Source organism: Rhinolophus hipposideros (assembly GCF_964194185.1).
Source record: "Rhinolophus hipposideros genome assembly, chromosome: 9".
NCBI classification, from domain to species: domain Eukaryota; kingdom Metazoa; phylum Chordata; class Mammalia; order Chiroptera; family Rhinolophidae; genus Rhinolophus; species Rhinolophus hipposideros.
This window is the reverse complement of record NC_138055.1, coordinates 84,851,459-84,864,780: the sequence shown is the minus strand read 5'-3', so window position 1 is coordinate 84,864,780 and position 13,322 is coordinate 84,851,459. Positions and strand designations below refer to the sequence as shown.

Genomic DNA, 13,322 nt, shown 5'->3' with positions numbered 1-13,322 from the left:
CCGCTGCCCGGGAGGCGATTAGGCCGCGGCCGTCCGCCCCAGGGTCGGGCCGCGGGGCGGGGAGGGCGGCGGGGGCGGCGGGCCAGAGCCGGGGCCGGACGCCTCGTCCTCCGCGGCCCCGGGCGCCCGGCGTGGCGCGGGGCTGTCACTGCGGAGCGCGGAGGGGAAGGAGGGTGTGGTGCCGGCGCGTCCCTCCCAGACCCCGGACGGCGGCGTGCGCGCTGCCTCGGCGCCTGCCCGGGCTCGGCTCGCGTCGCGCCCTCCGCTCCCGCCCCGGCGCCCCCGGCGTGGCCCCGGCGCACCTGCCGCTCAGCGCGTCCGTGTGGTCGCTGGGCAGTGCTGGGGGGCCGGGCGGGGGGACCCGGCCTGGCCTGGGCCCGGTCCTCGGGCCGACACTCACTGGCAAAGTCGGCCGCGAAGGAAGACATGACTCACTGTGGGAAACTTTGTTTTTTTATCTCAGTGAAACGTGCGTTTCCCCCTCGCAGCCAGTCCCCGTGTTTGCGTGTCCAGGACTCAGTTCGCAGGGGGCTTTCTGCAGGGGTGTGCGCGTGCTCCTTCGCTGCCTGCCCGTGCTGTCCGTATGTGGACCCTGGAAAACCCGAAGATACGAAGGTTACAGCGCTGGAAAGCTGTGCGTGTGGGGTTCAGGAATCCGGTCCTAGAATAACATCCAACGCGTTTTCCTATAGCAGTTAGTTCAGTTTTTGTTTTGGGTGGCTTTTCCTCTTTTTGAGACTAATAGGGTGCAACGAAATGTAAATGATTGCATAGTTGGTGCCAAGCCCATTAATTGGTTGTCGTGTGAGTGGGACAGCTAGTGCCAAAGACAAGAAATTAGTGAATCTGTGGTATTCAGCCAAGGAACGTGCTAAGGAGAGTTGAGTCAACCGCTACATGGAAAGGGAGTGTTCTTGCTCCTTGCATAGCTTTCGTGAAATGTTTAAGTCCTGCGAAACCTGGTCATACGTTGGGGAGACATAGTTAAGGTGTTCGTGTCTGCCTCCCTGTATTGATGTTTGATGGTTTTTTTGCAGTGGTTCTGGCAGGGTTTTCTGAGACCTTCACAAGCCGGTGGTTTGGGCAGTCGCAAGGGCATGCCCTTTCCTCTTGCCATCGGTTCATGTGTTCAACAGGAGAGACATCTGTGCGTGATTTATTTGCAGTACTTAGAGATTCTTCTTTTCTCGGACCTGGAGGAATGGATTGCCTCATGCCTCAGATTGTTGTGTCGCAGTTCCACAACCGAAAAGCATTTTGTCCGTGGTTTGTTTTAAAGTTTATGTATGAAACAAAGTGTTTACTGACTCAAGCGTCGCTTCTGGTAGTTACAGATTAGTTTTCAGAAATATGGGATGCTTTCCAGCACTCTTAGTTTAATGTTTAGCATGACAGTTATATAAAGATCATGTTTAGTGTCGTGCATACGCATCAACTGTTGCGGAAGTTTCAGTTGAAACCACACAATTGGAATTTATTCTGGTTATTGCTGAGACATGACATAGAGTCATCACATATGAACAAGTCAGTGGACAACTGAGTTTCGTAACCATGGCAGCATTGATATTTGAGACTGGATAATTTTTATTTTGGGGTCTCGCCTTTGCGTCGTAAGATGTTTAGCAGCCTCCCTGGCTTCTACCCACTCGATGCCAGTAGCCACCCTCCCATCCCCCCACCCCGCTATCAAATGCCCTCTAGGGGCTAAATTGTCCCTGGTTGAAAACCACTGTGTTAAATGGATACTCTTGTATAGGACAATTTGAATTGTTTCTCACGGTTAACTACTTTGTTTATTTTTCAGTGTACATATACTGAGTGCAAGTAAATGCCAGTTATATGCCAGGGGCTGGGAAACAGTTAAATAAGATATCGGCCCTCCATTTATAACTCACAGCCTGGTTGTGGAAGTGGACATTTACAAGTAATCACAGTGCTATGTCATGGAAGAATGAAGAGTGCTGTGGGCTCTACTTTGTAGGACCGTGTTGGAGCACCATGAAAAACTTCAGGGAGGAGGTTATTGGAAGCTCAAAAGAGGGAAAAGCATGTCTGACAGAGGAACAGCACATCCCAAGACAAGGAGCCATAAAAGGGGAATCATATTAGGGGGAACAGGAACAGTTAAGTTTAGGAAGTGAAATGGAGATAAGGCTGCAGATGTGAGAGGCCTGAGAATTCCTTTGGAGTTCAGCTTTTATCTTGCGGATTGGGTCTCTTAACGCTCAGCATTTAATAGGGACGTTTTGATAAAAGCCTGAAAGAAATCTTGTGATTTTATTAGTAGTTTAGAACGTAGAATGTACACTTAACTCCACAGGTGATATTTACTAACAAGTATAACTGGAATCTTTAAATTATGTAACATGGTAAGCATTTTATTTTACCCCACCCTGATAATCTTACTTCTCAGCAGAGATATTAAGATACAAGATTAAAACTCAAGTTGCTGTTTTAGAGGTTTGTTTGAAATGGTCTCCATGCTTTGAAGTTATATTGCATTCCTTTAACATTATGTTTTTAGATGACCTTCTCATTTTAACTGTTGTAATTTTTTTCTGAATATTGTCCTTTAAATGGCATTTTTGAAAGAAGAAACAGATAATGTGCTTATCAATTATAATTCAGAGTCTTTGAACATCACCAGTAAGGTACCTGGTTTACAGAGAGTTTACTTTCTGGTTCTCCTCCGCCTCCTTCTCTTACTAAAAGGTGTCTGTCTCTCTGAGGCTTGAAAGGGTCTGAGGAAAAAAATTGGGGTAGCTCTACTATGTGTATAGTGACTATTTTGCTTAGTAGTCTTTTGAAGAGACACGTGAATTTAAAAGTGCTTGATGGCCAGAAAGACGACCAACATTTAGTACTTTCAACAGTTTGTAAAGTTTGTTGCAATTTCAATCTTAGGGAACTCACTGTGACTTAACCTTAGTATATTCAATTTACCTTTACTGGAATAGTATATCAATAATATTGCTAAAGAAAAGATAGTTTTAATCTAGAATTGTAGAAATTGGAGGTTTCTTTTAGGGTCAACAGGTCTATCTGTCTGATTGAAAAAATGAGGAAGTAGAAACAGAGAGATTCAGTGATTTATCTAAGGCAACACAGTTAGTAGATATTAAAACAGTCTATAGCCAGTGTTTTCAAACTACCAATACATTTTCCTTTTCCTGGCACCCCGTTGCCCTTTCCCCCACTTCTCAACTGGTATAGTTAGTACTATGCTACTAACTGAGGAAGATATGGGAAAAATATGAGACCCAACTTAAGGGGAGGGGGCGTGTCCCTGAGGGGAACTTCAAGCAACTTACATGATTAAGTCCCAAGTAAATGATATAGACAATGAAGGCTATAAATAGTTCAGAGGAGGAAAGATTAGAAAGGAAACTTTGTAAGTGGGGAGTCTCCTTGGAGAAAGGAGTGTGAAATGGGGTTTTGAAGAATGTGTGTCATTAGGAGAGGGAAATTTTTATTCTAGGAAGGATTTACAGTGTGAGCAAAGGCTCAGAGGTGGGAATGAGTGCATTCTTCCTGCCTGGCCTCCTTCCTTTGCATAGCAGCCTTTCAGTAAACAAATATTTGTAACACTTGCTATGTGCTAGATACTGGCAGTACATTGGTGAATAAGACATAGTTCCTACCCTTAAGTAGCTTAAAACCAAGTGACTTTTGGAGAGAAAGAGATGTTTAGAGTAGAAAGAAATTGAGAGAAATTTGCAGAGATAGTGTGACACTTCATTTTGGAGAAAATTTTGTTTGGCTCAGCCCTGTCCTGTGCAAATGAGTCACATACATGTGTAAAGTCTCTAGTAGTCACATTAAAAAAAACTTTAAAAAAAGGTGAAATTAATTTTTAAAATATATTTTCTTTGACCTAATACATCTAAAATACTTTAACATGTAATCAATATAAAAATTATTAATGAGATATTTTGCGTTCTTTTACGTACTAAGTCTTTGAAATCTGGTGTGTATTTTGCACTCACAGCACATCTTGATTGGACTAATTATATTTCAGCTGTTTAACAGCCTTATGTAGCTAGTAGTTACTGTATTGGATAATGCAGGTCTGCTTGAATACATATATAATTTTTTAACTTTTTATTTAGAATGAATTTCAAGCTTGCATAAAGTTACGAGAATAAAATTATCCAAGGAACATCAGTATACTCTTTATCCAGATTTATGTATTAACATTTTATCCTATTTGTTTTATCATTTGCTCACTTTCTTTGTCCCTTTCCCTTCCTCTTCCCTTTTATTCTGTGGTGGTGGTCTTCCTCCTCCTTTTTTTTAAATCTTTTCTCTCTCTCTGTGTCATTCTTTTTTTCCTGAATCATTTCAGGATTAGTTATGGTCCTTCACCTCCGAATACTTAAGTGAAGAATAGGGATTTTTTTTGTTTTTTTACATAAACTCAGTGTAGTTGTCAGCTAAATACATTTAAATTGATTCAACTTACTATCCATAATTCTAGTTTTGTCAGTTGATCTTATAATGTCCTTTGTAGCATTTCCCCCTTTCCATTATAGGATCCAGTGAGGGTTAGATATTATATTTAGTTGTCATGTTGCGTTAGCCTCTTTTATTATGGAACATTTCCACAGCATTTCATTTATGACATTTGTGAGGAAAGTGAATCCCCTCCTGCTTTTTCTTCTCCTAGAATGTTTCTCATGTTGTGATTGTTTTATTGTGATTAGATTGGGATTATGCATTCTTGGCCATACTGTTTCCTCCTCAGGAGAACCATGATGTCTTTCAGTCTTTCATAGGTGATGTTCATTTTAATTACCTTGTCAAAGGTCAAGATGTAGTCCAGTTCCTTTGACTGGATAATGATTACTTTTCTTCCTTTGCATCTAATAGGGAGATACTCGTACTTACCATGTAAGTATCCTGGTCCTTATCAAAAGTTTCTAGATTTAGCATCCATTGTTGATTTGTACCTGATGTAGTGTTCCCCACAATGAAGCAAAATGGCGATTTTCCCACTCCAGCATTCTCTCCACATTTACCATTTGATCCTTGGCTTCCCCACCCTCCCTTCCTCCCTTTTTTATTGGTATGGATTCATAATTTCAAGTTTTTTTTTCATGGTTTATAATGCATCACTGTACATCATTCTTTTGGTGCTCAAATTGTCCCAGATTTGCACAGTGCAGCCCCTTTAAGATGGCTTCTGGCTCCTTTTGACATGCCCCTATCATTTTTTTTGAGCTCTTCCTTACTTTCTGACATAACAAGGCATTCCAGGCTCATCCTTTATCTACCCTTTCCCAGCGCTGAAAATAGCCATTTCTCTGAGGAGCCCTTTTCCTTAATTTAGTGGGAAATGGTATTAGAGACCAAGATCTTCAGTGGCTTTCCTTCTTGTTTCTTTCAGTAGACAAATCTAACTGAAGTTTTGAACTTTATTCTGTAGATATTAGGAAATCAGTAAGATTTTATTAAGCAGTGAAATATATTTAGCATGTAGGGGAGGAAAAATTTTCCTGTACCCTCTTTGGGTCTTTGGCTGGGTGCAAGAATTAAACTGACATTAGGCAAATTGACAGGAGAAAATGCATATAAATTTTATTAAAATTTTACATGTATATGGGGGCATTCACAAGACAATGAAGACGGAGAGAAATGACCAGAGCAGAAAGTGTTTCACCTTTTAGACAAAGAAAGAATATATTGATGAACAATTGACAAGACAAAGGGGTTTGGACTGAGGGTAGTAAATGGTTAAGAAGTACAGTGAGTGAGTGGTTCCTTGGTTTTCGAATGTAATCTGTTCCGGAAGTCCGTTCGAGTTCTGAAACGTTCGAAAACCGAGGTACTACTGTAACTAGGAAGATACCGGTGAGTTAAACAAGGGTTTGTATTGCCTTCTTGGCCCCAATTCTCTGTCTCTGGTGATAAGGATGCCTTCTACCCTGTTGGTACAGGGAGGGTTCCTTTCACGTGGGAGTTTTACCTCCTGCTTTCAGGAAGAAAAAGGAGGGTCCGAGTGTCATTTTTGCACATACTATTTGTTAAGTGCCTTTAATTAAAAATAATCAACGTGCCAAAGTAGCATATTTTGCGCTGACATATTCTGGTTTCCTTCAGGCACATGGTAGGAGTTAATAGTAATATTTGTTGAAATGAGTATCAAAAGGAATGTTTTGGGAAGATTAATTTGCCAGTGTTTCATGTGATGTATTAAAACTATAGGAGAGTATAGGCAGAGATCTGATGGGAGTTATTTTAATATTTTAGGCATAAGTAAATATAATTTGCATTAGGGTGATGGCTATGTGAGTATAAAAGAAGGTGATGAATAGGGAAGACCTTGGACATGTCTATTCCCCAAATATCTATTATGGGCTTACTATGTGCTGCGGACACATGGTTGAGTAAAACAGATGTGAACCTGCTAGGAGCTTAGTGTCCAGGTAAGGACAGAGGAACTGTTCAAAGAATCCCATAACTGTATAGTCACATCCTTGGGTGAGTATTAGGAAAGAAAAGCACAGGGACCACCAAGAGCACAGAGCAAGAGGGTCCTGACCTAAACTAAGATGCCAGGGAAGGCGTCCCAGATTAGTTACACATTTAAATTTGATGAAATTATTACTCATTTATTGAACTGAATTTTAGAAAGTGAGATTAATTTTCTCTGTGTAAATTTATTTTAAGTGTGTCAAGAATAAAGAAGAGATTATCAGGGCTAAGAACTAAGTTTTATCCTCTAATCCTGGTGATCTTCTTCTTGATTGACCTGGAGACAATATAATTCGTGATTAAGAATGAACCCTGGAGCCATACTACCTGGGGTGGTATCCACACCCCACTTACAAGCTGAATAGCTTTGGGCAAGTTACGTCTTCTCTGTGTCTCATTAAAATGGTCATGCTACATACTAGTACCCTTCTCATAGGGTTGTCGTGAGGACTAAATGAATTAATACATGTAGTTACAACAGTTATAACCGGGCACACAGTAAGCTCTCGTTAAATGTTAGCTGCTGCTAATGTTGGTGTTTTATTATTATTATATACTCCAAATTTCTTCAAGGAACACTTTTCTTATCATTCCCTTTATCTTTTTTTTTGTTTTAAATCTCCATTGTGTGTGTGTGTGTGTGTGTGTGTGTGTGTGTGTGTGTGTGGTGTTGTGTGTGTTCATGTGGCTGTGTAGACATTCATCATACCGTTGAACATTTATTCTGTGCTAATTACTGTGCTGGGTTTAGGATATTAAAAAAAAACCTCGAGTATTAATGGGAGGGACAGATACTTAAATAATTACAAAGCAATGTGATAAGTGTTAATAGATACACAGAGGAATTTTGTGAGTACAAAAGAAAAAGTAACTAATTCTGTGGCAGGAGGGTGAGGGAGAACAGTGATGGAAACAGGATGGTCGTTGGTGAAGTCCTTGCAGAGGCTGGACGTGACTCAGGCTGGAGGAACAGGGGACAGAAGGGAGCCGGACCCGGTCAATGCAAGCGCCTGAAACAGCCTAGCACAGCAGCGGGGAATTGTGAGCATTTGTGCGTGTGCATGGGGATAATTGTTAGAGATGAGACTGCAAAGGGTTTGGGACTTTATATTATAGACAACAAGTAGCCATGGCAAGTTTTTAAATGATCAAATTTGTAATAAGGAAAACCCTCAGATGTATTTTTCCCAGGTAATCTTTATAAAAATAGTAAATCAGGTGAATCACTCATCTGTCTAAAGTCTGTTGGGGACTAGTCAGTGCCCATAGGAAATATCCGGATTCTTGAACTGGCACACAGCCCTGTAATGCTCTGGTCCCTTTAGCACCATTGCAGGCTCATCTCCACAAACCTCTGTACATCTACTGGCCTTGCTCTCCTCACCAATTGTGCTTCCCACAACTTACCCTGTTCTCTCATCCTGTCATACCTCCTTAGAAGCTCTTTGCTCTGCTCAGCATGTCCTACAATCACTTGCCCACATCGCTCGGTTCAGGTGACACTAGAAGTTGTTTGCTTGCTTTTTTTCTTTTTCTTCCTTCTTCCAAAGCGCCCCATACTAACTAAGAGAATGGCCTTTTGGAATTAGACCATCATTTAAGCACTGGGCTTCTCCATTAATGAGGGTGAGATCTTATGCAAAATTTCAAGCTCTCTGAGACCCAGTTAATTTATTAGTAAGTTGAAGATCATATGTACCTCACCGGGTGGTGCAAGGATTATTTGATGTTCTTGAAGCGCTCACCGCAGTGTCCGGCATTCAGCACACATTTAGCATACGGTAAATGATACCACATATCTCTAGAAAATTTATTACATTGTTTTTATAATTTGTTTACTGGAATTCTTCCCTACTAGACTGAGCTTCCTTAGAGTGGGGATTTTTTCTTTCTAAGTGTGTAGGACTTAATGTAGTGCTTAATGCTTAGTGGCTTTCAGTATTAAATGTATGTTGACTACTCAATGGCTGTGTAGAAAGGATGGCTCCATTAAGGGAGAGACCAGCTAGAGAGTAATAACCTTTTAGTTCCTAAAATTGTTTCACATTAAAATCATTTGGAATCCTAAAATCAATCCAATCAATCAATCAATCAATCAATCAATCAATCAGATTCCCAAATCCCTCCATTGAATAGGAATTTTTGAATCTCTACTTACCAGTCCAGGGGACGATGAAATCTTGAATTTAGGTTTTTGGGAATAGAGAATAGATTGATTTTTCAAGAAAGTTAAGAGATAAAATTGAAAAGATTTGCTGACTTGTGGGTTGTTTTGGGTAGCTGAGAGGATGGTAGGACCAACCAAGGTAAAGAATGGAGGCGGAAGAACAGGTTTGGGGAGAAGATGAATGTGAACTAGAGGCGTGGGCATCCCAGTTCACTAGGCAAGTGGAAGCATAGGCCTAGCACCCAGGAGATGAGTGGAGGCAAGTGTTAGATGTGTGTGAATGTTAAAGAGAGACGTCCAGTCAAAGAAGGACCGCAAAGTGTCCACTGAATAGAACAGTTAGATCATACCTAGTTCAGTTCAGGAGAGTCATAGAGAGAAATGGTTAACTGGGAAGTAAGGAAATAAATTAAAAACATATAAAAAATAAACAAATGTAGCACAGACTACTTTTCCAAGAAATATGGAGGAGAGGAATGTAATCTCCCATCCTTGGACAACATTCTAACAAATGCTTTTTATTTTCAAGGATCACAAATTTTCTCAAATCAGTTTAAGTTGAACGGGGATTTATTGTGAGGTTTCCAAGTGGTCGAAGAATAACATTTGCTGTACAGTTGGGTCTCTAGAGAGTAGGACGTAAATGGTGTTGGAGGCAGCTCTTCTCTCTGTCCCACACTCTCTCACGGACCACTGGCTTCTTGTCTCTGCATCTCTGCATCCATTCTCCCTGCTGCTGCTTACTCAGTATGCTCAAGACCTCGAATTGCCATCTGATCACATAATTCTACTTGCTTGTTACCTACTTTTACATAACCAACTGACCCAGTGTCTCAATTCCCAAATCCTAAGACAAGAATCTAAAATATCCTCCTCATCTTTTCTTGTCAGGTCATGTGTTGGTCTCTGGCTGACCAATAGAATTGCTTCCTGTGGGTCAGGTGTCCATTGCTGGTTTAGTCATCTGAGACTGAGAGTGGAGTTGGGGTCGTATGATACTGAGGATTCCTTCTTCTAGGAGTCATGGCACCACGAAACACATCTTTTACAGATCATTTTAGAAATACGAGATTGGACAATTAAGTTCGCGAACCCATCCTAGAAAAAGTGCTACACACCTCATTGCTGAATATCACTACGGTCACCTTCGAAGTCCTCCCCTTGGGAAAATATGCACCGATGCCAGCGGCCTAGTCTACCCTTCGAAGCAATTTTGGAACTCTTTTTCTGGAACGGCCATCAGAGCTGTTGTATTACCCCTGATGTCCTGAATGTCATCAAAATGTCTTCCTTTCAATATTTTGGGTAAAGAAAGAAGTCATGGGGGCCAGATCAGGTGAGTAGGGAGGGTGTTCCAATACAGTGATTTGTTTACTGGCTAAAACCTCCCTCACAGACAGTGCCGTGTGAGCTGGTGCATTGTCGTGATGCAAGAGCCATGACTTGTTGGCAAAAAGTTCAGGGCGTTTAACTTTTTCATGCTGCCTTTTCAGCACTTCCAAATAGTAAACTTGGTTAACTGTTTGTCTAGTTGGTATAAATTCATAATGAATAATCCCTCTGATATCAAAAAAGGTTAGCAACATTGTTGCAAAAAGGTCTCAAACTTGTCTGACCTCATAAGATTTGTCATGGCTCTGAAATAGTGACTATAATTCTGATTGCGTTTAGTAGGTTCTAGGAATAAACAGTCCATCAGGTTAGCTCAAAAATAGGATAGTGGTGGATACACTTGGCAATAATAAAGATGGAATTTCATGGTAATTCAAAACCAAAAATTTAATATGGGTCTCAACCTCTGAGACTTTGTATTGAAAGGCATTGAAGGACTCAGGCAATGCTGTTTAGGACCTTCGTGACAGGCCTTCATAGGTTTTCACTCTACAAAAGGGCTCAGTGATTCTTTAAATATTTGTGTCTCTTGTATCTATATACTTTTGCTTCTGCTATCTACTAATTTTCTTATCCTTTGTTTTACTTTGTTTCTTCATAGTTTCTGCATACTCAGACTCCGTGGTCTTTTGAAACTTTGGCTGGCTTATAACTTTGGTGTGCTCAAGTCACTCACTTACTCTTTACCTCAGGATCAATCACTGTATATCTGTTTAGTGCCAGTTTGTGCAGCTAATTAATCACTTCTCTTCATAGTTTGCAATTTAAAGGCCTAAGCATGGGGACTCAGCAGTAGTTTATTCTTGACATTGTTTTTTTTCTTTTCTTTTTCTATCGGACCTTCTTATTGGCTGCTAGCGATCTTGTGAATGGCTGCTATTGAGTGCAGGTGATCACATCTGGTCAGCTGAAAATAGACATGTGGTCATATAACCTGGCTGTCTTGGACCGTGTTCTCACCATGGGCAGGGTTACTTGCATTAGGATGGATCTGTGCGCATTGCATGCACTGTGATTGACTTACATATTTATTACAATAACATGAATCATTTAGTTGTATCTCCATCTGTTTAAGTGTTATATGGGCCATAGTAGTAGATGAAATTTACTAAAGCCACATTCCTTTCCTCATCTCAGTTTTAATGTCAGACTATGGTTAAGTTTTATATGGTATGCTAATGTAAAAGTTTTTCCAGAGATTCAGTGATACTTACTTGGACTTTATCAACTAAGTAATATTTGGAAAATATGTTCCAATCTTTATATGGTGCTATGCCAGAATGCATTGTTGTATAAGATGGATTAAGCAGTAAATCATAATGAGTTAGATCTCTGATAAGGAAATAGGAATTTATTTTGTTCTGTAAGAGTTAAAAAAATTTTTTAATGTAACATACCTTATATATGTAAGATTTAAAAAAAATTTTTAATGTAACATATCTTATATATGTAAGATTATATATGTAATATTTTAATGTAAATATTTTAAGCAATGATCTAGTTTTAAAATAAGACCTTTAAGTATAATAAAATAATATATTTCTGGTTATGAAAATAAATCATGTACATCATGGAAATATGAAAAGTTTAGAAAAGGAGAATTGAGAAGAAGCACAGGACTGCAGCATGGTGGATGGTTTCACATTAAGTGCACAAGTTTTGAAGTCAGGTGGAATTCCAGCTCTGTCCGTCACTACGTTTGTGATCATAGCTAACAACGTATTTAGCTTCTTTAGCGTTATTTTTTTCCTGTTGGCTAAATGGGAATAATCCCTTTGACTTTATTCAAAGGGTTTTTGTGAGGTTTAAATGATGTAATATAAATAAAGTGCTTGCTGTTGTGCCTGCCTTAGAGATTGTATGTTAGCTATTCTTTTTATAGATTTTTTTATTAAAAAATCTAGCTAACATACAATATTATATTAATTTCAGGTGTACATCATAGTTACTCAACATGTATATACCTAAAGAAGTGATCATCATAGTAAGTCCAGCAACCATCTGACACTGTACTACGTTATCACAATATTACTGACTGTATTCCCCATGCTGTACATTACATCCCCAACACCAATTTGGTTTATACCTGGAAATTTGAACCTCTTATTCTCCTATACCTCCCCCTCCCTTTTAATTTTTCAGTTAGAGTTGACATTCAATATTATTTTATATTAGTTTCAGATATACAACATAGTGGTTAGACATTTGTATAATTTAAGAAGTACCACCGGGTACTATACATAGTTATTACCATATTATTAGGTTGGAGCAAAAGTAATTGTGGTTTTTGCAATTATTTTTAACTTTTTAAACGGTAATTACTTTTGCACCAACCTAATATTAACTATATTCCCTGTGCTTTACTTTATATCCCTATGACTGTTTTGTAACTACCAATTTGTACTTCTTAATCCCTTCACTTTTTTCAGCTTGCCCCCAACCCCCTCCTATCTATCACCCCAATAAATCCAGTACCCATCTGACACCATACATAGTTATTACAATAGTATTGACTGTATTCCTTATGCTGTACCCTACATTGCCATGACTACTTATTAACAACCAATTTGTCCTTCTTAATCCCTTCCCCTTTTTTTTCCACACACATCCCCTAATCCCCCTCCCATCTGGCTACTATCGAAATGTTCTCTGTATCTATGAATTTGTTTCTATTTTGTTTGTTTATTTTGTTCTTTAGATTTCACATATAAGAGAAATCACATTGCATCTGTCTTTCTCTGTCATACTCCACTTCAGCACAACACCCTCCAGGTCCATCCATGCCCCTGCAGATGGTGAGAACCCATTCCCTTCCATGGCTGAGCAATATTCCATTATATATGTACCACCTCCTCTATCCATTTTTCCACTGACAAGCACCCAGGCTGCCTGCACATCTGGGCCATTGCAGACAATGCTGCCGTGAGCATATGGATGTACACGTGCCTCGAAGTAGCGTTTGGATAAATACCTGGAGTAGGATCACTGGGTCCCTCCTTGTCTCTTGTTATACTTTGTTTTAAAGTCTGTTTTGTCTGGTGTAACTATTGCTACCCCAGATTTTTTTTTTTAACGTTTTCCATTTTCATGAAATATCTTTCTCTGTCCCTTTGCTTTTTGTCTGTGTGTGTCTTTCAATCTAAAGTGAGTCTCTTGTAGGAAACATATGTAAGGGTTTTGTTTTCTTATCCATTCAGCCCTCCGATGTCTTTTGATTGGAGCATTTAATCCATTTACATTGAAAGTAATCATTGATAGATATGTAGTTATTGTCATTTTATGATTCATA

The 13,322-nt window shown here is 39.8% G+C and overlaps 1 protein-coding gene across 1 annotated transcript in view; it reads left to right on the top strand.

Annotated features, from left to right (window-relative positions):
- The first annotated feature begins 456 nt into the window (after positions 1 to 456).
- Positions 457 to 13,322, top strand: part of EEA1 (early endosome antigen 1) — a 106,671-nt gene continuing 93,805 nt past the window's right edge. Inside the window, exon 1 of the mRNA XM_081060371.1 lies at positions 457 to 634. Coding sequence (XP_080916497.1) covers positions 584 to 634 — 51 coding nt within the window. The 5' untranslated portion in view covers positions 457 to 583. The remainder of the gene's footprint in view (positions 635 to 13,322) is intronic.